At 36.2% G+C, this 27,197-nt stretch overlaps 1 protein-coding gene across 1 annotated transcript in view; it reads right to left on the bottom strand.

Annotated features, from left to right (window-relative positions):
• Positions 1-27,197, bottom strand: part of RNF220 (ring finger protein 220) — a 336,566-nt gene that overhangs the window by 197,175 nt on the left and 112,194 nt on the right. Inside the window, 1 exon segment of the mRNA XM_081322276.1 lies at positions 13,426-13,500. Within this exon segment, the coding sequence (XP_081178402.1) occupies positions 13,426-13,500 (75 nt within the window).

Raw genomic sequence — 27,197 nt, 5'->3', positions numbered from 1 at the left:
TGGTGACTTTACAAAGAAATTCACAAGATTTTGTGGGACCTCTGCCCTTTTGCAGGTTTCCCAATTTTGCCTTGCAGTTCCATTTCCCCACCACCACCAAAAGAGACAGATAAGTATCTTGCAAGACATGGAGAAAGAATTGATCAAACCGTATACCTATTTCTGTTATGACTTACAGAGCTATATGTTCCTGATTGTTGTAATAATGCCCTTATTTCACTGTTTTTGGTATATACTTTGCTCTTACACCCAAAACCTGAAAAAGAATGCCACTTGCTTTTTTTTGCTAGGGGAGGAAAACTAGGCAAAGAGGGAATACTGTTAAAAGAATTTAAGAAATCATAATTCAATGGCAATAGCTTTAAAAAAAAAGATGTGAGCAAACATGACAAAATTTTATTGACATATCAACAGGCTGATGCCAAGAACGTTTTCTTCTTCTTTAACATGATGACCTTAGTACAAGGAACACAAATCATCCAACAATCAAGAGCTATGTATGGTTAGACAAAGGGAGTTGTGTACTATCTAGGCAATGTGGGGTAAATCCAGAGATAGTACAATGGTGTCAGCTGCTGATGAGGTGACAGAAGCTTCTTGATGCAGGGCTTACGTCCCTGCCTTAGCCCTAGCACAGCATGTCACTGTTTTTATTTATTAAAGTCAATACAACCTTTTTTGTGTGTGTGTTTGCTAGTTTCAGCTCTGTTGACAGACATGCAATCCTGTCCATCAGCACCAGCTATCCAATCAATCCAGGACTCTTGAGGCTTTGCTCCCAACAGTAGAAGACATAAAATGCGGTGTCCTACCAATGTCTTATTTTTAAAATCCAGTCTAGCACATCTCTAGTAGAATTAATAGGAAAATCATCCTAAATATCGTAGGGGTTTTTCCCCCCCCTGGAAATAACCTCTAAGCCACTGTGGGCTCTTCTCTCTTTTATTTGATCATTTCCTAGAGCGCATTTCTTCCCCTCCTCACCTAAAGTCATTCTCCCACACTATTACATTTCTTTATATATTTATTTCCTTTTTCTTTATTACATTGTTATTTCTTTCCTTCCTTTTTTATTTTTTACATTTTGGGGATTTTCTTCTTCTTTTTTATCTTTTATTTGTAATTTTTAATAAAATCGCTATCAAAATACAAACGTGTGTACACTGTAAGAACCCATATCTATGTATTTTATTTCATGCATTTAAATATATTTTCCTGAGAGGGGGTATGGACTATCCAAAGATATCCATGGCACAAAACAATTATGAACCCCTATTCTTTAGAAAGAATTTGAACATGACAGATATATACAGTTGACATATGTGTGAATGCTGTCCTGCAATTAAAAAAATGTGTTGCATTGAAACATACCAGTAATCCAGAATTATGTAAGCTGTAGCGGAAAAAACATTCCAGAGAGCATCATGTTCCCCTAGCTTGTTAATTTTATGATTAACTGGACTGATTAAACAAACTCTGCTGAGAGACAGGAGGGAGAAGGCTTTATATGATTGTTGATCTAAATTATGGCAACTGGAAGCTGGCTGAAAAGATTTTCTTCACCATTAAAGCTAATATCTCTTCTGGGAATACAGACAGACTAGGAGTAGTCTCAGAGAATCCTGTTCACAGCTTGGAATCATTAAGCAGAATACTGAGATCAGGAGAAAACCAGCTAAATTATTCATACTGGATTTAAGGAAAAGTGGAAACAGTAATCTATACTGGGGATAATAATATGCAATGCAATCATAGAACAGTATGTATTTTTTTTAAAGTAATTAAAATAACATGGATTCTTTTTATGTCTTTCTGGTTTTGAAGTTTTGTTTCATTCATATTTTCAGAAGTTATCACATCAAAGACCGTAGGTAGTCCTCGGCTTACAACAATTTATTTAGTAACTGTTCAGAGTTAACAATGGCACTGAAAAAAGTTGACTTATGACTGTTTTTCACACTTATGACTGGTTTTCACACTTATGACTGTTGCAGCATCCCCGTGGTCATGTGATAAAAATTTGGACACTTGGCAACTGACTCTAATTTGACAGTTGCAGTGTCCCGGGGTCATGTGATCACCTTTTGCGACCTTTTTAACTAACAATTACAATGATTCATTTAACAACTGTGGCAAGAAAGGTCGTAAGATGGGGCAAAATTCACTTAACAAATGTTTCACTTAGCAACAGAAATGTTGGGCTCAATTAAGTATTTTAAAGGACAAGAAAATCAACAATCCTATGTTCTCACTTCTTCAAAACTGAAATTGATAGATGAACAAGATCTTGGGTGGATCATCCAGAAGTTTACATGCAGGCTGTGAAATCAGTATAGTTCTACTTACATCTGGCTTCCACACAAAGTGAATAATTTAATTTTTGCCTGTTTATTGTGCAATATTTAATAATTTGCTATTAATACATGAACTGCATCCTGAAAACCACTGTATTGTCAGTAAGATACAAGTCTTACATTGGAGCTTTATTTGTGGCCATTTATCTATAAGTCATTACAGATAGCGCTCAACTTATGACCAGTTATTTAATAATTGTTTGGAGTTTCATAGCCTCATAACCTTTGTAGTTATGCCCCCTAAAATTGTAGCCATTGTTAAATGCTGTGCTAACCTCTGCTGCAGTGACATGACTGCATTTTGGATGCTAGGCAATTGCTTCACATTTACAATTGGTTGCAGCGTCCCACTGTTACATTATGAATTGCAATGTTTTTTTTGCCAAAAAAATCATATTTGGGAAAACGGATATAAACTTATGACTGCACTGTTTAACAACCACCATAAAAATGATCATAAAATTGGGTCCGGTTACATAAGTGTCTTGACTTATGACTGAAATTCCAGTCCAAATTATGGTCATAAGTCGAGGACTACTTATATTTGGTTTGGTAACCAAATATAAAACATGCATGCACGTATGAATTCATTCTGAGTTGGGAAGAAAGGGGAATGAATGCTTTCTTCTCTGCTATGGTGGTATGCTTGCTTGTTTATTTACTTATTCATTCATTCACTTTGCTTGTGCATTGCTTTCCCGAAGGCTAAGCAAAGCATCTCAACAAAACACTATTTTTGTCCTTTATTTCCATCTTCTTCCTAGAATATTATTCTCTAGAAAGAATAGAAATGTCACTAGATTAGTTTCTTGGCTCCCCTCCTGCCTCTGACGTCCTGATCCAATAACTGAAACATCTGTTTCACCTCTTCAATCAATACTTACTTCTTAATAGTCTTAACTATCCAGAAAAAAGCCAGTGACATTAAATGTTAATTATATCTATTTGGATTCGAAAATTTTTTATGGCTTGAGTTAATTATACCCAGAGTCATAAAAAGGTATGAGAGGAAAAAGACTGCTGCCTTTTTAGGCCAAAAGACAAGCAATACAAAAAAAAATAATCTTTTTCTTGGCAATAACTTACAGTAATGCTAGGGGATTTAAGACATACCCTTCTGTAGCACAATCTGATACAACAGACAATAATATCAGGAGATCTGCAGAAGACCTTCAAATATTCTAGCCCACAAAATAATGCCTAAGAGATGTCATCAGAGATATTGATAAGAAGCTGCTTTGTCTTTCTTCTCTTTTTCTGGTAAAGTCAAAAACAGCCTTCCTTAATCTTGACCCTCCAGCTAATGTTGAGATCATAATTTCTAGAATTCCTGAATACAGGAATTTTAAGAACAGATATCAAAATTGTTGTATATCAATTACTAAATAAGAAAATAAATAAATTGTAGTCAAACACATCTGGAGAGTATCCAACTGGGAAGTACCTGTCTAGTATAAAATATTGTATGTCACCTAATCATAGTGCACATATGATTGCTGCATTAAATATTAGGAACAGGAACTGAGAAAATGTGTCATGCTGTCTTTTTATCCCCAGTGTTTAGTAATATCTAATATACTATCACAACAGAGATAACAAGATAGCAAATGACAACAGCTTCTTTAACATTGGTTTCAACCTTGGTAATATAGTGTGTTTTTTTAATACTGGCTGTTTGGACTCAAAGAATTGTATGGATACACAGAGATTGCCTTGTGCTGGCTCTACCAATGGCAGAAGTTGTGATATCATAGAACAGTGACTGTTCTGATGTATTTCCTATTGCACTGGCTAATAGGAATTAACTATTAATAATATTTCATAGACTCACAAAATTCAAGATTCGGTGAATGATAAAAAGGCTTTATTTATATTTTGATATGGGAAACAATTTTAAATAAAGTCTATTTTAAATAACATCTAAAATGCAATACACTCTAATGACACTTATTCATGAGTAATCTTTAGATTTTACATTTTAGATTTTAGATTGTTACTTCTTATTCTACAATGTCTCAGTCCTATATAGTGAACTATTTTTGTGATAAACTAATTAATTCTGTTGTTCTATAATACAAACTCCACCCCCAATAGGCCATTTTTATGACAAGGCCATCAATCCTTCAAATCTTCATAGAACATAGATCATCATCTACAGTAATTTGTCAAGTGGGAATCAGCTCTAAAGGCTGGTCTCATTTAATAACGAAAGCAGATTGTAAATGGTAGAAATCCTCATTGTAAGTGAGATGAACTACTTTTCTAGTGAATTGTGTCCAGAATTCTTGACTCTTCAAACTTTTTCTATTTTCCATTATAACATCCCTATCAACACGGCCCATGTCTATACTATAATTTACAATAATTTGCCCTTTGTATATGGTGATATGATAGAACATTGTGGACAATTACTGAAATTTATATCATCTCTGAATTTATGTCAATGAATTCCTGGTATTTTTTTCAGCATGGGCAAACTATGTAGGCTGTGTGAGTAGTTCCAATCTATCCCATATGTTCAATTAATGTATAAATGGGACAACCTTCAAATTATATTTTTTTCTGCTAGAGAATAACCAAAATAGCACTATGTACTGACAAAACATATATATGAGGGGTAAATTTGTGTATTAAAAATACTAACTTAAAAAAAGCATTTGTCTTTTATTAGGAATAAATGGACACTGTATTGGTTGCCGAACATTTTTTATTTGTGCCCTTCTTGTCAAGTTTCCATTTCAAATTGTACAGTGAGCAGAAATGGACACATCATCATGTTACTGATAATTTGAAATTTGGAACAAGTTGTACAAAGACAACTTTTATTTGTATCTAGGGTGAACCAATTCTATTTTTTCCTTTGCAAAATTTTACAACATAGAAAGAAAAGAAAAAGACAGAACAGATGATTATATCTAGGGCTGATGGGGTAATTAGACAGGGAAGCTGCATTGCAGGAGAGGCAAAAAAAGTCTAGATGGCAGCCACAACCATGTAATCAAAGCTCCAGCCCTTTTTAATGTGTGTTATGAAAAAAAGAATGGGACTTAAGAGCATATAATTGCGGGCACACCATCCATATATGTAGCAATGAAGTGTGGATATCTTGAAAACATATGAAGGAGGATATAAATCTAACAAATACATAGAGGTAGTCCTCCATTTATGACCACAATTGAGCTCAAAATTTGTGTTGCTAAGTGAGACATTTGTTAAGTGAATTTTTCCTCATTTTATGACCTTTCTTGCCAAAGTTTTCAAGTGAATTACAGCAGTTGAAGTTAGTTACATGGTTGTTAAGTGAACCTGGCTTCCCTGTTGATTTTGCTTGTCAGAAGGTTGCAAAAGGTGATCAGATGACCCTAAATACGAGTCAGTTGCCAAGCATCTGAATTTTGATCGTGTGATCATGGAGATGCTGTAATGGTCGTAAATGTGAAAAATGGTCATAAATCACTTTTTTTCAGTGCCGTTGTAACTTCAAATAGCCTGTATACATACACATGTACAGCTGGATACCCCATAGAGGGAACTGATTTTGTAAAAAATCACCTTTGTTCATGCTATCAAAGATTTTTTTCCATAATTGTATATGTTTAACATATCTATAAATTAGTACATTTTGCTTTGCATCTGAATTACATTAATGCATGTCTGAAGGTTGCAGGAGTCATGAAGAAGGAACAAAATGTTAACATTGTTGGAAACCAGGAGAGATATTTGTGAAGTTTGTCTCGTGTACCCAAATAACTTTAGGGTACTACATCTTAGGTTGGAGGAAGGGGGCACCATGTATGCTCGCCTCAGGAAATAAAATGTACTGGGCTGGCCCTGTAACGTTTCCTATAATGGGAAATTAATGAACAACATAAGTTGTCCTGAAAAAATAGTCCTTACCATTTAGTTCTAGGATATGGCAGGATGCAGAATTGTACCCAACTCTGCAGGCAAAATCTCTGCATGTACCAAAACATATTCAAGAAAAGTTGCTATAGATCATCACACTTGTATTGCTGATTTCCTGGCTTAGGCAACTAGAAGGCTTTCTATCCTGATGTACAGTGCTTTTTTTGTAAAAGAAAAAGGTGCCGGAACTCACACATGTCATACAACCCGCCTTGCCTATCCTATAAGGTTCCATCCAAAAAAGGTGCCGGAACTCCGTTCTGAGCATTCTATGACAAAAAAAGCCCTGCTGATGTAGAACTACACTAGAACTTACTAGCTATCAGAGCAACAGCAGGTAGTTATGTCAGGGCAAAGCCTGCCCTAAAGTCTCAGGGTCTCTAATTTACTGCTTTCCTCTTACCATAAAACCGAAAGGGGAAGGTGCTGCCTTTAATCGCTGTCTCGGGCAGCCCCTCCTGGAACCACATAGCAGCTGAGCAAAGGCTACGAGTTAATGCGCCTTCCGACACCTCTGCCTGATTCATGAGCCTGGCCTTGAGCAATAAACCGCTGAACCTCCTCAGCTGGGCAGGAGGATTTACAGCCTGCAGGGCTGGCACTCACATACAAAGACTAGAACACCAACTGACAAGCCCATTACAGCCACTTTATCAGAATAGGTGATGGTTCATGTGCCCATTGCACGTGCATAAGCATGAGTGGAAGTTAAGAACATTAAGACACAGATACAGAAGTATAATTCAGATACAAATTACAGGCACATAATATAGAAGTCTTACAACCTTATGTACTAGCAAACATACATGTACAAATATTAATGTCAAACTTTATAAATAAAAAATTCCTAGCTAGACAATTACAAAGATATATGCAATATATATATATATATATATATATATGTAATTGGTTGTCCTGAATCTACACACAGGCCACTTAAATGTACACTGTAAAAAAAGTTATGACAGAACAATCAACGCACAAGAATTATGTGATACCAAATCTATAAATACTGTGTGGTCCATTTGGTTATCATTTTCTGAGTTAGATAAGGTCAAGGACCTTAATTCGGGTACAATTCATGATGCACCAGATTAATTCTCCATCCATTAGTACCTTCAGGATTACTTGCACAGAAAATGTACTGGTTCTTTTGTCTTCTTCATTATGAATGGAGCTGATACATATGCATGCATTTATTATTCTAGAATTCTAGGAAACAGAAGGTAAATTCCTGAAGAACATAATTAACACTCATGCTTTATTTCTTAGAAGTTACAAGTAGTCCTTGCTTACCCAGCCTCATTTAGTGCCTGTATGAATTTATAATGGTGTAAAAAATCTAGTTTTGCAACCAGTCCTGGCATCTACAAGCATTATAGCGTCCTGTGGTCATGCAGTTGCTATTTTGCATGCTTCTCAACCAGCTTGCAAAAAGCAGAATTAATGGAGAATGCAGAAGCAAAATCACAAGTCACAATCATATGAAGTTTCATTTAGCAACCATGGTGAACTGCTCAATGACCAAATGGCCAGTGATATTGTAATGCCAATGCAGTTGTGTTGTTTTCCGCTTTGTGACTGTAGCACTTAGCAATGGAGTGGCTGGTCAAAATTGTGGTCGCTAAGCAAGGATTACACACACACACATACACACACACTCCTCATTTAGCGATCTATCGATCTATCTGTCTGTCTATCTATCTATCTGCAAGCTGGATGACACAAATTCTGCTTTTCAAAGATGTACCATATCTAAATTTCATTTTAAACTGGTATTCAGCATGCCAGTATTCTGTCTTACATTTTGATAGCTGGGGATCATGCATACATGTCTCTCCAACAGTCTTTCATGATTTGCCTAATTAAGTCAGTATGTGTTTAGGCAATATATCTCTGACATGGGTTTTCCTCCCTTTATACCTGCACATAAGCATCCCGTATAAGGCTATCTATTTATAAATTCTGTAAGAGACACGGTGATACATGGTGAGACTAGACAAAGTGAACATGCATATTTATTTGGGGCAACACTTCAATATGTCCATCTTTCAACTTACTGATGCATTTGCTACACTTGGAGAGAATTTCTGATCGTTGCCCAGAAATTATTGAACCAAGCAGTGTCACTTAATGACACAAGTAAAAGTATCTGGCTTCTTTTAAACAAAAATGATCTAAACATTGACTTAAAAGCTTTTCCAGTGTCAAAATATACTACCTAGCCCACTACAAATGTGTCAGTCATAGCTCTTGCTTATATTGAATCTTAGCAACAAGATAGATTTAAAATGCATCGTTAAACACATATTCTTTCAACTTATTTTAGTACTGTGATGTTTTCAAAGAGCACATGAGGACATGGGAATTTCAGTATGAAACTGATAAAAAGCTTTTCTGACAAGAGATTTATTTCTGAGTTATCCCAGTGTGCTATTTTATTATTTATTTATATACCACTTTCCTATTAGTGCTTCCAGAAAGAGAATTCCTAGCATTAGCAACTAAACATTTTTAGGCAATTCCCTCTTCTTTCCCTTCTTAAGAGAATTCTGTAGAAAGAGGGGGGAAAAGAAGGAAGACATTCTATAAAAATAGCACACTGCCTGGTAGAAATGCATGTGTTTGGAAAAACAGCTTTATTCAATCTGCATTTTCTTTGGCCAAATGTTTTTTTTTACAAAGAATGTTACCTATAACAGGGGCTCCAACCTTTTAAGCACCAGGGACCGGATCGGTGGAGAGAGGTTTTTCTGCGGTTCATGTACTCCCTGCATCCCACGGATGGTGCTTTGCTTGTTTGTGCAGCCCGGTTTCTGGCATGCCGGCGGCCTGGTGCCGGTCCACAGACCAGGGGTTGGGGACCCCTGACCTATACTACCAATAATCATGATACTCAAACACTGTAAAAGACCTAAGCATTTTCCTTTCTTTCTTATATCTTGCTTTGGTTCAAGACTTGTACAGTCTTGCTTATCTCCCACTCCTGAACAAACTTACAAGACAGAATTGTGAATCCCACTAGTAACCCCTTTCTCCAAATAATTAACTTGATATATGCCTTTAATTTCTATTGATTTTTTAAAAATATCTCCCTAAATCTACCATACATTTTGTCCCTACCAAACAAAGCAGGGGAAAAACAGCCTTATCTCAGAAGTAGTGTTCAGGAAAAAGCTACTGGTCTTTTGGACTGTGCAAGTCCCACTCAGTAGCCTTGCTTGTCATCTAGAATTTATCAGCCCAACACAGATCTGCCATAATGTGTTGTATAACCAGTGCATAAACAAACTTCAGCATGATAAATGCTTTGCTTTGAAAGCCATAAAGTTATTAGCTGGTGGCTGTTAGCTACCGCTGAGCACAAGGCACATTTCCTCCATTAACCCTTGACGGCCCACCCCTCTGCCTGTACATTCATCATACATGGGGACAGATTTTGGTGGCAAAAAAACAAGAGAACCCAAAGCACTGAGATTTGAGACCCTGGGATCTCTGATTATTTAGCAGTGACACTAAATAATCAGAGATCACATGCTCTCTTTGGGCTTGAGGAAATTTTACAGATTCAAGATATATTGAAGTGGAATATAGTAATACTTATCATTCTAATATCAGTAATATAGTAATATTTATTCTAAACGTAGTCAACGCATATACATTTAATTATTTTTTTCTCTTTCGTCTCCTGAAAAAAAGCAATAGTAAGGGGCACGAAAGGGCCTGAGGCTGCAAGAAAGGATCATTGCTTAAATCCATCAGTCAGTTAAGAGTAAAAATCAGATGCCTGAACAGACATTCATAATTCAGTCCTTTATTCACTATGTTACATCTGATTGTACTTACAACTAGATCCTGCCCACCTATGACTTAAATGAAAAGGCCATCTGATTTCACTGACAGTTCCAACATCTTGCCAGACAATTAAAAATACCTCTTTGTTTTAGTTGTAATGCTATACATGCTCTAATCTCTAATTAATGTTAGTAATATGATATCTCATAAACAGGTCAATAGAACATAATGGGGAAGGATAGCATATCAGGTGTGTAAGGAGTAGTCACTGTTTTTTCAAAAAAATGACAGAATTTAGTAAAAAGAAAAAAGAATTTTATTTCTTATAAGGGGAAAAATGTTTTGCCACTGTTTTCCAGTTTAGGAGTGTAACAACCTAAATAAATACTTCTATACTAAAGTGCTACATCAGAAGAATAAAAATAATGGTAAATATGTGCTAATTACAGTACAAGAAAAAGTCAAAGAAGGCCAGGAATTTTCACGTTCTCAAGATTGCATGATAAGCAGTAGTCTGGGGCTAGTTGAGCAGACTTGAGCCAGAGAATCATAGCCAAGGAACGCCAAGAAAAAGCCCATCAAAGCCAGGAAAAATTAGTTCTTCAAACAGGCTCTCAACCCAAACAGGAAACTTCCTATCCAGGAGGTCCAAGTAGTCAATCCTGATTGTCAGGGGCAAATATTTAATCACCATAACAATGTTCCAAACTAGTACTTTGAGGCATTTATGTTGAGCTTTTTCCCCCAAAGTCTTCTATAGTGTGGCAAGCTGACTATATAAGCATATGGTATTTGCAATGTATCAGTTAAAACTTGATGCAATTTCAATTCCATAATTTGCTGATTCTGAGACAAATCAAACAGAGCAAGATAGACATTTTGAAAGATGACAATGGAGCTGCTTCAAGGTGGAATCAGTACTGAATTCTATACACCACAATAGTATATAAAGCAACTTACTTTATTTCCCAATGACTTAACTAGTGGGTCTTTGATTTGTGCTGGCCAGTAGTCATTAACATAGACTCCCAAGTTGGACAGTAAACTATAATTAACTACAGTTTCCTTGGATGTTTTGCCACTCATATGAATATGAAAGAAAGTGAAAAGTTGATAGCATAGATGCCCCAAACCTCAGATCCTGACTATTGATCACATTCATTGTCCTGTCTCTACATACAGCTCATTCAAAAAGAAACTGTTCCATAGTTTTGGAAGGATACAATGTTTTTCCAGCATTGTCTTAATATGAGATTGATATTATAATGTCTGTAGTGATGGAGAAGATACAAAAGAAAGTATTTATTGTTTTGTGCTGGACCCATTTTTTTACAAACCACCCCCCCAAAACTGGAAAACACTTCAGTGCCGAAAAACTTGGAAATATTTTTTTCAACAATACTTTTTCCCCCCTATGGGGAGACCAATACAATATTGTACAGAAACCATCAGCAATTCAGTTTGTATCATTTGTACAGTTAAAAGCATGCAGTAAGTAATAATTTTATATATTGCAAGCCATAATAATAAAAGGCAGCAGCAACTAAATAGTAACCACCAACAACTTTTCAGACCTATCAAGAACTCTCAAGTCTACTTTTTCTCCTTTTTTGCTGCTGAAGCAATAAAAAGGGGAAAACCAACATCCAAATGATCTTGTTTATGGTGGTTAAATAAGCTGCATGTGCTTAATCCGTTAGAGTTTAATGAATTTATGACTTGCTTTGGAATTTGACAAGGGCCATAAAAGAGTAATTAACATTTATCAGCGTGTTTGCTCCACCTGCACACACCCTCCTCCTCTTGGCCCCTCTCATGGCAGTGTCGGGCACCATAGAGAGATATAAAAGCAATCAATTAATTTTTAATAATCTCAGGGAAAGATTGTAGAATTGCAGTATGAACTCTGGGAGTGTCAATAAACATGCCGAAGGTCATCTACTTTCTTCCTCTATATGCTCGTCAGTAAAGTGGAAGAATGGGACACACATATCAAAAGCTGCTATGGGAACAGGTGATGGCGCAATCCAAAAAACTACTCATCCAACCACTTCACCTGATTGGCTGGTATGTAGCCCATTATTCCAAACTGAAGAGAAAGCCTACCCAATCTCTACTATATTTGTATATTACTAGATTTCAATGTTGTAGTGTGACCATAATTGGCACTGCCACTGGTGACAGACTCATGGGTTTAACGACCCTGAATTCTTTCTGCCCTTTTCCCATCATTTCTATGAGGGTGGCGAAAACTGAGACAGAGGTGGGAGTTCCTGGAGAGATCCCCTTTTCACAGGAAGAAGAATCAACTGACTGCCAAGGCGCTAGGCTCATAACATAGGGGAATTAATTGACTAAATTAACAGGTGAGTCAAGCCCCAAATACAGCTTGTCTAGTTGAGGAAAAATCTAGCAGTCTTTCAGTTATTTAAATAAGTTGTCAACATGTTAGATAGCTTGGATGAACGCCCCCCCCAGGGATGCTACATACATACCCAATTTTAATGTTAATGTTAATTTTTAATTACACTACTTAACAATATTATTATAGTGTACGGCTCCCTTTTGAGGAAGAAGGGTGGTTTAGAAACATGAAATATAAGTAAATACATTCATGATATAATTAATTATTATCATATGAACAGGACCAATATATAATCCGAACTGACTGTAGTCCACAAGGCATTTAGAATATCTGAACAATGGAAAGACAACAGTAACAACAAAGGTTAATTTGCAGTAGAAACAAGGAAATATGAAACAGGAAAAAAGAGAAGAGGTTTTTCTATGCCATGCCAGTAATCCCTATAGAAAGTATCCCCCCCACCCCTGAAGATTATAAATAGTTTTTAACAAGCCAGGTATTACAGTAAAATTCTAATTCTATACTGCACAATGCTCACAAAGGGATTCATAATGTAGAGATATGAGCTAAAACCTTTGCAGAGCAGGTACATATTCTTACTGGCATTCACTAATGATTACTGTAAAATCCAGAATGAAACCTTTGCCTGACCCAACCCGAAAGTGACTGTTTCATTTTCATTTCTCATCTAGTATTCTAAGGACAATTTTTAAGTGATTTTTCACTCATAACTACCCACTTCTGCTTATAATGAATCTTTTTGCTAAAACAGAGCAGATTCAATATTAAACACCCTTGATAAAACAGTGACAGATTTGTTCCCAGCAATTTTCAATCGAATGCTATAGTACAGTTCAGTAGTGATACTTTTAATATATTGTTAGTATCTTTTTATGCCTTAACTATATTTTTATTATTGTCCTAATATCATCTACACAAATTGATGATGCTTCTACTGCTTTTCCAAAATATTCCAGAACAGTAATAAAAAAAATAAACACTTACAGAGGGGAAAAGTTAACGCCATGCGCTGGCTGGCCCCCGCAGACACTGGTGGCCCTCCTTGGCTGTCGCTTCTATCTGGCAATCAATTGACAAGAAATTGAGATTATGAGATATGACAATCACATCAGAAGGAAGACCATTAATCAACTGACTCCTATAGCTGAGCAAGTGATATTTAACAGTAGAGATTTTCCAAATATAGTTACTACAGTACCATGGGATTAGATATCCAAAGCTGCAGCTTTAATCTTATAATGAACACACAAAAAAGAACTGCTCTAAACAGATTGTTTTTATAGATCCTGATACCTAATATTTTTTCACAAGGAACCACGTAAGTATAATGAGATTAAGAAAGAGAAATGTAGAAATAACGTACAAGTCTTATATAAATTGAACTGTAGAATAATGCTGCACAGTATTTCAGAAACATGCAGAAGCATAAACACAGCACCTGTATACAACTCTAAAACTACTGGCCCCACAATCCCACAGAAGACCTAATTATTTTAAGGAACTGTGGACAGATGTTACTTTCACACCTTTGCACACATCAATGTAACTTTTCTGTTATTCCCAAAGCACTGTAATATTTTACTGTAGAATCTATTTAAAGAAAGATAAATGCTGTTAAACCATCTCACTAAATGGGCATCACATTTTCATATGTAGGCAGCTTGAGACTATATTTATTGATTTGCTTTATATACTTTCTTCTGCCCAGGAGCCCAAAGAAAATTATCCACATCCGCCTCCCATTTTCTTCCTCAAGATAGGACAGGTCGATCTGCAAATGACTGGCTCAAAAGCATTCAGTGAACTTCCGTGGCTGAAAGTGGATCTGAACTTGTGTCTCCAAGTGTTAGTCCAGTAGTAAGTCCAGTAGTTCTCAACCTGTGCTGTACCTGGAGGTGTGTGTGCAATGTCACCACAGGGGAAATGTTATGATTTAAATCTTGTGTTCAAGTCTTGGTGGTCCATGGCCACAGAAGGTATTTAAAGGGGGTATGTGTTTAAGAAAAGGTTGAGAACCACTGCTTTAACCGCTATATCAGCATGTCTCTATTCCTTTCCAGAGCAACAGCTATTAATCAGCTAGTTACCCTCTTAGAAGAGCAGACATGTTTACTGTCCTACAAATCAATTTGAATCCAGTTCATATTTTGTTTCTCAGAGATTTTTAATTACTGAATCATCTCTTGCAAAGTGCCTTAGTGAATGTTGTTTGTTCACACACAACTCATGCTGGCAATTTGGTATAAAAATTGAACTCGAGAGAATCCTAGCTTGATCACTACAAAGAAACAGTCTACAAAATCAAATAGAACTTTGGGAAGACAGACAGAGACAAATAGTCTTTTTTGCCTATTTCTGTGCTTTTACCATCCCCTCTTTAATCTTCCTCACATGTCATTCAACAGAATTCTCCTGATCAATCAAATTAATACATTGTTTTAACTGAAATCTTCACATCCTTCAATATTACATTAAATATCTATATTTTGTATGATTACTACTAGCATTCCCCCTGTTTCTTCAGTTGCAAAATGGTGCTGTTTCCTTAAACAATATAAGGGAGGAAAGAGACAATAATTTGGCATGTGTGATATACCAGCTATATGTCCTTAACTTTAAAAAGTAATCTAAATCTGAGTATTCTATTTAAACCACTTCATCCTATCCTAAATAAATAAAAACAAAAAGTACTGATTAATTTACAGCTAACCTCTTAAAATGTTTATCCAGTGTAGTAACTGGGACCTGGAAGTAAAATCTTTATTTAACTTGCAAAAATTACATTAATTGTCAATAACCTTAGTTAGAAATAAACGAGAATGGAATATTTTAAATATTCTCTTCTCTATAATTGTAAAAATAAATGTCAATACATTTGCAGCAATCTTCAAAGTAAATTATTCCAGCATTGAACTTCTATATGACTGTTAAGGCTGTTTTGTTTAAACATGAATATGAGTGTCATGATTTTTTAACATTGTTTTATGAGATTTTGGGAGGGGGGGGTTGATTCTGGGCTGCCATTTTAATGTGAATTTTGTTGTTGTTTTGGCTTTAGAAGAATTTGTTTTCTTAACCAATTGGTTTCTTTGTTTTTGGATTGTGGTTAATTTATCTTTTTGGCATTTATTACTATAAACTGCCTAGAGTCTTTGGAGGTGGGCAGTATATAAATATCCATAATTCATTAATTCATTAGTTAACATACAAAAAATCTGAGCTGGCCTAATTTACCAGCCTTGCCTTTAGAAATAATGCATTTAGTTGTAAGTGCTATTAGGATACTAATTGAGGAAATGAATGGTTTATAGTAGTTCAGACTAAACCAAGCAAAACAAAATCAAACCTGAAAGAGATCTGATTCAGGTGCTGAGCAGTGGCCAAAACCTGCCTATAGAAGATATAGTTTGCTAAGTTTATACAACTGAAAGAGAGAAAGTCTAGGTTAATGAGGTTATTATGTTCTCCTTCTATGGGTCTAGTACAATACAGAAAAACATACAGATGAAGCTAACATGCCAACATTCCATGATGCTCCCATCAATGGCTGATATTCTTGTTGGGTCACATAACTGCTATCCATACAGGCCCACTGCTGTTAAGAGCAACTTAGGAATCATTTCCAGACACTATACTGTACATGTGCACAGCCTGTTGCATAACAAACCAAGGTCCCATTTCCTGTTCCCCCAGAACCGTTAAAACCTCACAAACCACTAGGAAGAACTGTTTCCTGCAGGTGTCTCAGGAACATGAATCACACCTTGTCAAAATGCTGGGTATGAACCAATGGAACAAAATCCTTCAAAAAGCAAATGCATCTTGCAGTCTTGTCCATGCATAACTTTGTAACTTGCTGATCTACATCCTGATCAGGAAGGGGTTAAATGAGTATTAATCAGACACTTTCAAGAAGCTTTGAAAACTCATCCAAATATTATAAAAAATGCCTTTAATCATCTAATAGCCCAAACGGGGAAGTGATGGATGGGCTGATCTTTGCCTGAACAGATGAGCCTGGGGATGTGGGCTTACAGGAGATGGGGAAAAAGACGATGACACTTTTCCTTCCTCCCTCCCTCCCTGCTTGGAGCAGTTAGAAATATGAGGTCACCCAGCAAGAGATGATAACACATTAAGGGCTCTTGAGAGATTGGCCTGTCAGCCTTGTTAGGAAGAGGCAATTGGGGCTGACTGTATAATTAAAGGCTGGAGAAAACCATAACTCACAGCAGTTTAGACAGCAATGAAGGAACTCTATCCGCCACGGTCTTTTCTGTTTGGAAAAACCACCTCAGTAGAAGTGAGCTTAGCTCAGTGTAGTTTGGGCTTCAGTGAGGTGCTCTCAATGAATTGCAAATTTGCAATTTCAATTGCAGTCCTTCTGCATCAAGCTTTGCAAATATGAATTTGTCACACTAAGCTACTACATTACTGTGTAAAGAAAAACAAGCCAAAGACAGGATTGAAGATTATTCAAATAGCATGACTTATAATAGGAAACTGTCTCCAGTCTCAAGACTAGAAGTAATCTAAAATCACCAATTATTTTGCGATATGCCTAAACCTTGTCCTAACATAATCCAACTGGTATACCTGAATTACTTCCAAAGGCAGTTGTTTCATTCAGACCACCTAGCCCTGAAAAAGATGTTTATAAGTCCCTTCTGCTTAATTCTGAATTAAAAGCAGCCAACAGATTAATGCTGTTGGCAATCATATTGTAGACTTTCTGTTCCTCAGCATAGAGAATTCACTGTACAGGCATAAGTTACAATGTTGTTAGTTTGGTACACTATTGCTATATTACTATAAATTAATATATGAATAGTTTTCTTAATGGAAGGAAAGAGAAGAAGAGGACAACCAGCAGGGAAGTGGATAGACTTAGTTACAGTGGCAATTAATGCACCATTGGAAGACTTGAAGGATCAAATTAGGAACAGATCATGATGGAGAAAATCTATGTGGTCACTAACAGTCAAAAATGATGTAATAGAACATAATCAATCAATTAGTTCACTTAAAAGAACACCAAACTTCCTTGGGATATTAAGGATTTATTAAAGTAAATCTCTCAATATAATAATTTGAACAGTAAACAGTCTACTTATTTCACTTGATTTTTATTGATGACATTCCAATGATGGCAGTTTATTTCATGTATGTTAATTTCTGGATTGCAGTTGGAGATGAAATATTATACACTACTTCATACCCCCACTCCCAGTTCTTTTGCAGTGAAATCAACATTTCAGTGAATTTGATTAGGAAATTCCCTTTGGCTCTCTATTGTTTCATAAGCCATGATGATGATGATGATGATGATGATGATGATGAATCATTAAATTAGTGTTGACTCTTAGTGATCACGCAGATAGACTTGGTTGAGGATGCTCTATCCTCAACTTGGTCCTTCAGATTTTTCAGTAGTGTATCTATTGCCTTTGCTGCTCGTCATCTTCTTTTTTCCTCTTTCCCCTTTTTTCGGCATTCGAGACTTCTCAGGAGAGTTGGGTCTTTGCCTAATGTAGATAAATATGGTACTTTAAACCTGGTCATTTGTACTTTAAGCGAGAACTCTGCATTAGTTTATTTTGTGATCAGTTAGTTTTCCAGGCTAACCATAATATTTTCAGAAGTTGTCTCCAACACTAAAGTTCAAAAACAGTAATATTCTTGCTTCTTGCTTCTCCAAAGTCCAATTTTTCCTTCCATAAAGAATCACACCATTGTCTGCATGATTCTGACACATATTTTTCCCCAAGACCTTCACCGCTAGTTTACCAGGTGTTAATATAGTTTGTTGTTGTTGTTGTTAGCTGCGAAGTCGTGTCCGACCCATCGCGACCCTATGGACAACATTCCTCCAGGCCTTCCTGTCCTCTACCATCTTCTGGAGTCCATTTAAGCTCATGCCTACTGCTTCAGTGACTCCATCCAGCCACCTCATTCTCTGTCGTCCCCTTCTTCTATTGCCCTCGATCTTTCCCAGCATTAGGCTCTTCTCCAGTGAGTCCTTCCTTCTCATTAGGTGGCCAAAGTACTTGAGTTTTAGCTTCAGGATCTGGCCTTCTAAAGAGCAGTCAGGATTGATCTCCTCTAGGACTGACCGGTTTGATCGCCTTGCAGTCCAAGGGACTCGCAGGAGTCTTCTCCAGCACCACAGTTCAAAGGCCTCAATTCTTTGGCGCTCAGCCTTTCTTATGGTCCAACTTTCACTGCCATACGTTGCAACTGGGAAGACCATAGCCTTGACTATACGCACTTTTGTTGACAGGGTGATGTCTCTGCTTTTTAGTGTGCTGTCTAGATTTGCCATGGCTTTCCTCCCCAGGAGCAAGCGTCTTTTAATTTCTTGGCTACAGTCCCCATCTGCAGTGATCTTGGAGCCCAGGAAAATAAAATCTGTCACTACCTCCATTTCTTCCCCATCTATTTGCCAGGAATTGAGAGGGCCAGATGCCATGATCTTGGTTTTCTTAATGTTAAGTTTCAACCCAAGTTTTGCACTCTCCTTCTTCACCTGCAACAAGAGGCTCTTTAGTTCTTCACTTTCTGCCATTAGAGTGGTATCATCTGCGTATCTTAGGTTGTTGATATTTCTTCCGGCAATCTTAATTCCAACTTTTGATTCATCTAGCCCTGCCTTTCTCATGATGTGCTCTGCATATAAGTTAAATAGGCAGGGCGACAGTATACAGCCTTGCCGGACTCCTTTCCCAATTTTGAACCAATCAGTGGTTCCGTGTCCAGTTCTCACTGTTGCTTCTTGACCCGCATATAGGTTTCTCAAGAGACAAATAAGATGGTCTGGTACTCCCATCTCTTTAAGAACTTGCCACAGTTTGTTATGATCCACACAATCAAAGGCTTTAGCATAGTCAATGAAGCAGAAGTAGATGTTTTTCTGGAACTCCCTAGCTTTCTCCATGATAATATAGTTTACCAAGTGTTAATATACTAAGTACTTCTTGACAGCTGTTTTCTTTATTGTTGATAGTTGATTCTAAAAGGCAGAGGCTATACACAATTTCAGTGTCTTCACTGCCAATTCTAAGTATGGTTGCTATACTTGTGGTTGTGAGTTTGGTCTTCTTTATATTTAATTGTATTCCTTTTTTCACTGTGCTTTTTAATTTCCATTACTAGAGCTTGTAATCATTTGCATTTTCAGCTATCAGAATAGAGTCACTTGCATAGTACAGGTTACTAATGTTTCTTTCACTAATTTAAACCATGCCTCCAATCTAGCTTTTCTTGATACATATTCAACATATAAACTGAATAAATAACTGGAGCGTATGCAACTTGTGTCACTCCTTACCTACCTGGAACCAGTCTGTTTCACAACATCCTATCTGGACTATGGCTTCCTGACCTTTCTATAGATTTTGTAGGAGGACAGTAAGATATTCTGGGATTCTAATTTTTCTAACGACATTTCAAAGCTTGACATAGTTGACATTAACTGAAGGCCTTTCTATAATCAATGAAACACATATTGATTTATTTTTGGCAATTCTTTGGCTTTCTCAATTACCTAGCATGCATCAGCAATAAGAAATCTTATTGAAATTGCTAGTATGCTTAGATACTGAATTTTGCAATAGAATTTTCAAAACCTTGCCAGCATATTCTATTTCTATTTTTTGTCTCATTCATTAAATGGCTGTATCTGGTCTGTACAGATTTGACTTGTTTTCAGCTACTTACTTCCTCTTATGTAGCCACTGCACTTGCTATCGTGTTAATGATAAACTCTCCTAAAAATGAGAAATTACCCCATAACCTCTTTCTTAAATCTTGTATCTTACATGTAATCCCTATTCTGCTTTTCATACCTTTAGGATGGATCAATATCTTTATTGAAAAGACAATGACCTTGAAGATTATTTGGCTGGGGCACAGTTATAAATTCTTGGAGAAGAAATGACCTTTATCAAATGTCACATGTCATTGGATTTTATATCAAACATGTGTCACATGCTCTGGTTATGCAAATCTCTCTGCCAATATGTGAGTATATGTATACATGGCTTGAAAAGGTGAATGTGAACATCACTGTGATTATGAGGGATTGAAGATCAGATGACCTTCCAGGACAAGCCAGTTCTGTCCTGCTAAAATTAATTGATATAACTGATTGGAAAGCATATTTCTTTTAAAGTTTCCTTTTACAATGGTTGCAAGTGATCCAGAGAATCAGAAATTAAGAATTCAAAAATGCTGTGTCATGAAGATTATGATTCAAAGTATCATTCCTACAAAGCAAGAATGTTACTTGAAGTAACTATTTGAAAAAACATTAATAATTACTTATTAGTTATGAGTTATCATTTCTAGATAATAATAGGAAAATAATGGTTGATATTTAAGATAATATCCCTATAAAGTGTAACCAAATGGTGCAGACACAGTTATCTCTCTCTTCTTCAAAGCTTCTGTGCATGAATATGAACGTTGGATTAAGTACTTGCATGGAAAGGACAGTTTTGGAACCCTATGCAAACAATATACAGTACAAATACGGTATGCAGACTATTAATTCCTGAACATTCAAAATTTTCCTTCAATTGGATATTCGCTAAAGGACATGGAAAGTAACTGTAATTTAGAGATGACATAGATTCATGGCAAATCATCATTTCAAAAAGTATTGTAAAGGCGAAGAGCAAAATTACATTAAATTTATACTTGATCTCTAATGTGAGGAACAATTGTTTGGGTTACAATACAAATGTTGGGTTACAATCAAGAGAACAAGTGAAGGGACAAGCTTTGTTTGTTTATCCAGTTTCCTCTCCTTGCAAGAATGTCCTGACACGGTGTCCTGTAGTGCTGAGTCTGCAGCCCCAACTAGCTAAATTTATCCCAGCTGCAGTTGTGTTTACAAAGCCGTTCCTGTTTATACTCCTGTTCTATCCTGATCAAATTTCAACCAATGACATTTTACAAACTAAGTGCTTTATTCAGTTGCTTTGTCTTTCTTGCTTCTGATTGGCAAGAATAAAAGTGGTTACATGCAAACTTAATTGGTGCTGTATCTCCAAGGTCCCTTCCAATTCTGTTGTTCAGTATTCTGTAAGTGCTTGTATATAAGAATGGAAGAAGCAGAATGGCACTGGCTTGTCTATTTATATATTTTTGTAAGAATTCTATATCCACCACTTCTGTTGATGGACTAGGAATCTCCTATGATTACTACCTAACTGGTCATCATCTTGGTTAAGCTAATTAATTTCTAATGTCCATTTCAACACATTTAAATTCCAAATTCACTAAGTCATTACTTATTCTTGAGTAGAAAATATACATTGACAAGAAGTTTAAATGTGACATTCGAAAAAGTCTTATTTTGCCTCAAGAGCATTATGAATTGATAATAGGAGGCTGGTTAGATAAACCACTGGAGAATGGCTGAAACAGAGAAGGTAATGAGTATAGCTTTAGTTTGAGAAGAATAGGATCCCAGAGTTAGACAGAAACAAAGAAAATTAAATCATTTCATGCTCCAACAAAATTCTTCTTATTTTGGATTACTTTCAGGCAGCATAAAAGAAATAGAAAATACTGAAGAAAAAGTATTTGAATTGCTAGTAGACAGAGTAATAAAAATGATGTCTTGTGCTCAGAGTTGCAATTGCAAAGCCTCTTTTCCAGACATTACTCAACTTCAGTTTTCATAAACCCTTACTAGCCTGGCCAATGGTGAATGACAGAAGAGATGCATTTCAAAAGTCTCTGCAAAATCAATATGTTTGCATCCTTGCCCACAGAAGCAAATGATGCACACCCTAATTCTGAACTCATCTGGCAGTTCTAGATATTTATATTATCCTAACATGTCAACTATTTTTATAGCTTCAGTTTTACCTACAAATAGATCAGCGTTCCATTTTCTGCTGTTACTACTACAGATCTAGAGCTTCATATATATTGAACTTAAATGATAAACTCATCTGAACAAGGGTTAAACCCAGACTAATATCTGGACAGAGCAGTACATGAACTAACTATATAAAGTATCAAGAGAAACAGAAAGCATATGTGCATCTGATTCATGCAAGCAACTTCTCATCTCCGGAAGAGAATTCTTTAGTCAGGAAGTCATGGCCTTGATTACTTTGTCTTCCCCATTTAAGTACATTCCTAACTGCTCCTTGGATGGCTCAATTAGCAAAGTGAATATATTATATAAAGTCTAAAAGATTAAACTATCATAGGCAGCCCATAATTTCATGAAGAAGTCAGGGGAGCATATCCCTCTTATTAACTCTATAACAAATGTGATGAAAATGTTCAAATAGAATGTTAATGCAATGTTACGTGTAATTTTCCCAGGCGATCTCCTGCTGAAATATTTCTTTATTAATAGTAATTGAGGGTATAAATTATGAATGAGGCAACTTTCTCCTTTCACCAAGAAAGACGTCCTAATAGCAATAATTCTTTCTAATCATTTTTGGATAGCGAAGAGAGATGGAGCAAGAGGTTCTTTTTAAAAAAATAAAAAAGCTGACCAAAACAACACAAAATGCAGAAAAAAGAATACGTATCTATAATAGTATTAATGCATAGAAGGAGGAATAGTCTATATACACATTACGTGTAATAGATATAAGATACCGGTAAATATCCTATAATTTGGAGTTTAGTTTGTTCAAGGAGACCCAGAATGAAGTTAAATGCATTTTAATAGTAATAATATTAAAGTTGGAAGGGCCCATAGAGGTCATCTAGTCCAACTCCCTGCTCAGGCAGGAAACCCTACACCATTTCAGAAAAATGGCTGTCCAGTCTCTTTTTAAAAACTTCCAGTGTTGGAGCATTCACCATTTCTGGAGGCAGGTTGTTCCACTGGTTAATTGTTCTGTCAGAAAGTTTCTCTTTAGTTCTAGGTTGCTTCTCTCCTTGATTAGTTTCCATCCATTGCTTCTTGTCCTGCCTTCAGGTGCTTTTGAAACTTGATGGCCACATTTTGTATTTAACTGCCTCTCTAATATACTATGAAAGTATCAAAATTTGAACTTTTAAAGTACTCAATATCTGGGACGTGGAAAAGCAAATGCCTGGGCCACGTGTTACCACAAAACATATTACAATAAGTTCAAACAACCAGTTACTATTGTTCAATTCTTCTTAAACCCTACAGAATTGTGACAAAATCTAATCTGAGCAGCAAGTCTGTGATAGGTGACCATTGTCTTTTTTAACCTTACTTTTATCTTGTCACCATTATTCCACTTAGCTTTGACACATAAGCATGCAACTGAAATTGTCTATATCAGGGGCGAGTAACTCACATCCATTGCTGCATGTAGCTTCAAAGCCCTTTTAATATAGCCCTCCAAAGCACCTAGTTCAGCAGCAAACCTAGAACAGCCTTAATTATTTTAATTTCTTTAAAATATATAAAAACATCTGAGAACAACTATTATCACTTCCTGGAGACAGAAATGACTAAACAAAAATTAACATTTTTAAAGTATAATTCTCAAAAAGGTTGTCTGCTTCTTCTCTACGTAAAGAAAAGCAATGCATTATCAATAATTGGAATCTTGTAGCCAAGGAAAGCTGTTTTATTTTCCTAGCCAATATTCCTGACTACAACTCTTCTTGCCAGTCAACACAATTTCAACCCAAGCCCTTAGGAAGGATTTCCCCAAACTTACCCTTTATTTCTTCTTTTCTTCTTTCCATCTCAACCCTCAAACACCTGCATCTACTTGTTGCTTCAGATTATTTGGATCACAGCTTGCAGCAGTCTAAGCATCCATTGAGCTGCTACAAATGTTCAAAATATTTCAACTGCAAATAAGAAAGACTAAGTCCTTCCATAAGAGCTGCTGTAGCTAGCACAACCAGAACAGAATGTGGTTTTTACTGACTAGTTGTGCATCCAATCTGTGCTTTAACTTAGCCTTGGAACATATCTTATCTGTATTTTTAAAAAAATATATTTGAGATTTACAGAATACAGTATATGCATCGGTTGAACTTGAGTTAGTGGGCAAACAGTATTTTTGTTTTGCAAAAGAATAATTAGATTGTTCCTTTTTGAAACTGAAGTTTCAAAGTTCCCATCCATCACTTCTTGTTCAATTTATTTCACTCATGGAATGCATTTGTGGCTAATATTTCTTTCCTACAATCAAGGTGTCACTTACCGTTTTTTCTTGAACAACTTAAGGCCCTACAGCATGTTATGTTATGTTATGTTATGTTATGTTATGTTATGTTATGTTATGTTATGTTATGTTATGTTATGTTATGTTAGTTTGCCCTTGAGTGCTTATTTCCCTTTATAAAAATCTTTTAAGGTGATCAGTATAGGTATCATGGCCTAGGAAGGATGAATGCAACTTTTGTTATTTTCATTGGATTCATTGCACTAAAGAAATAGACACGTTTTCTTTCTATCACCCATTTTTTAAAATATTTTTGCTGTTTCCCTTTTTCTTTCCCATTTCTTCCCTACCCCTAAGATTGCTGGAGAAGGGAAAATCATTCATGTCTTAAGACTAAACTGATTACTTGCTAAATGTGTTTAAAAATGACCCAAGAGCTTCACATGGCCCAATTGAAAGGTTATCCATCCCAGCGCTAAGTATAGATATGAAAAAAAGCATGTGTATGCTTTTCGTACACAGCTTACACACTGTTTTTATATAATACATATATAGTAATGTGTTAAAACCATCAATTGGTCAAGTGACTTTTCAGTAAGTTGGCACATTCTACTGTATTTAAAATTCCTGATGCTATAATTTTGTACCTGCAAACTATAATAAGTAAATTGCTACTTGTAACTCCTTCACTGTATTGCCTTACAAATGAAATGCCAAATTATATTGTTCATGAAATAACTTTTTAAGAATTTTGGGTAAGCCTAAGTCGAAATACTAAAAAGAAATATACAAAAACTGCTGAAAATAGGGTAAAAACAGACATAAGTTGGTCTTTCTCATAGGATCAAATAAACTTCCTTTTTGCTTTTGTTTGAAAACTCCTGAACTTTTGCCCAGTTGGAAAGCAATGAAAAGATCTATGGAGAACTTCCACAGGTTTACTGTTCATCTACCTGTTATGTTCCCCTCTATTAAATCAAACCTGATAGCAACAGATTCATTTTAGATCTTTGCTTGAAGCCTGCAAGCAACATGGAGGTACTAATTATAACTAGTAGCCAGGTTACTCACTTTTTCATACCGTACTGGATTTAAATCAGAATGGTTTAGATTTTCTTTCCTGATAATCAGGATGAAATATTTATACTTGAGCCAAATCACCATTTTGGAAATAAAATAAACAAGGATTTCCTAATTAATTAGAGAAATAGAAAGTGAAGACCTTATGAATTTTGGGGGAAATGAAGTTGTTGTCTTCTTCTTGAAATAGGAAATGGGATGTGTCTTTGCTATTGCAACCTACTAGACTCAAATGAAGTCTACTAGGTTGGGGAAGGGAGTTGGATTGAAGTCAGGGAAACACCTGCGTCCTTCCTCCTATTCACCTGATTGAATTTGCAGTCCACTGCTCATTCCTTTTGCAGCTGCAAGGCATGAATGCCCAGCTGCCAATCCCATACTTTTCCTTTCAAAAGAGGGGCTAATTCAATTATCCGAGTGGCATTAGCTTCTATGAAGGATAGCTCACCAGCATAGGCTATATGCCTGACATAATATTAAAGGCCCTACTACCTTGCTCAGGGCAGATTAAATTCTATTCATTGCCTTAATGCTGGGCTCCCCACAAGATTCTGTACCTTAACTCTATTACCCCCTGCTTGGAAGTGCCTGACCCACTGTTACCACTCCCTCTGATAATTCACCTCTCTAGAAACTTTGCCTTCTTGACCTCCTCATACAGCAGCAAAATGAGGCTTGAACCACATGTTCTATGGCACAAGCAGAGCCATACCTCCCTCTGTCTACTTTCTTGATAGCTGCCCCACATCTCAGTTAAGGTCCACTGTAAGTGATGAGTTTTCTCCTTTGTCTCAAGGGCTCTAAGGGATAAACTCCTGCCTAGAATGGAACATGTTAATATGCAGCCATACTAAAATGAAAAGAGGAAGAGCAGGGAAAGAAAAATGGGGTGCAATGAGTTTTGTGTCAAAGTGAAAGGAGATAAGACTAGTACAAATCTAGCAGGGCTGCCCTCAGAGCATATTTCCTGCCATTCATCAACAATTATTGCTCTTAATATTTTTAACCTACGGGGTTCCAACAAAACATGCCCTTTAAATTCCGATCAACTTTAGTTGAGGAATAGAACTGAGGCTAACATTAAGTTTCAGCTTTTCTCAGAGGTATATCTGTGAGATTTTATGAGCTGTCCTAGGTACTGCAGGTTTGCTGATGAAATAACTGTTCTAAACTGTGAGCTGTTTAATCAAGTTTTATTAAATATATTATAAGCATTCACAAATATATTAAACTACACTAAGCAAGCTCCTCTGTGGCTTACAGCTACGCATGAAGCCCAAGTCATCTTATGTAATGGTCTCTTTGCTCCCACTGAATTCTTATACTTCATATGGCTTCTATTCAGACATCTAGCAGTCTCCCAAGCATCAGCTACTGCACATACAGTTTATCTCCCTGACAAGAAATGGGTTTCTTGGCATACAATCCCACTAACCTTAAGTAAAACAAGATCATGAACAATATGGATCAATTTCAAAAAAGAAAAAAAAGGATTCCCGACATCAAAATAAGCTCTGTGGACTTTCTCACTGGTGCTTATCAAGC

The sequence above is a fragment of the Vipera berus genome (assembly GCF_964194415.1).
Source record: "Vipera berus genome assembly, chromosome: 3".
Taxonomy (NCBI): Eukaryota; Metazoa; Chordata; class Lepidosauria; order Squamata; family Viperidae; genus Vipera; species Vipera berus.
Note: the sequence above shows the minus strand (reverse complement) of the source record. Positions and strands in the feature narration are given on the sequence as shown.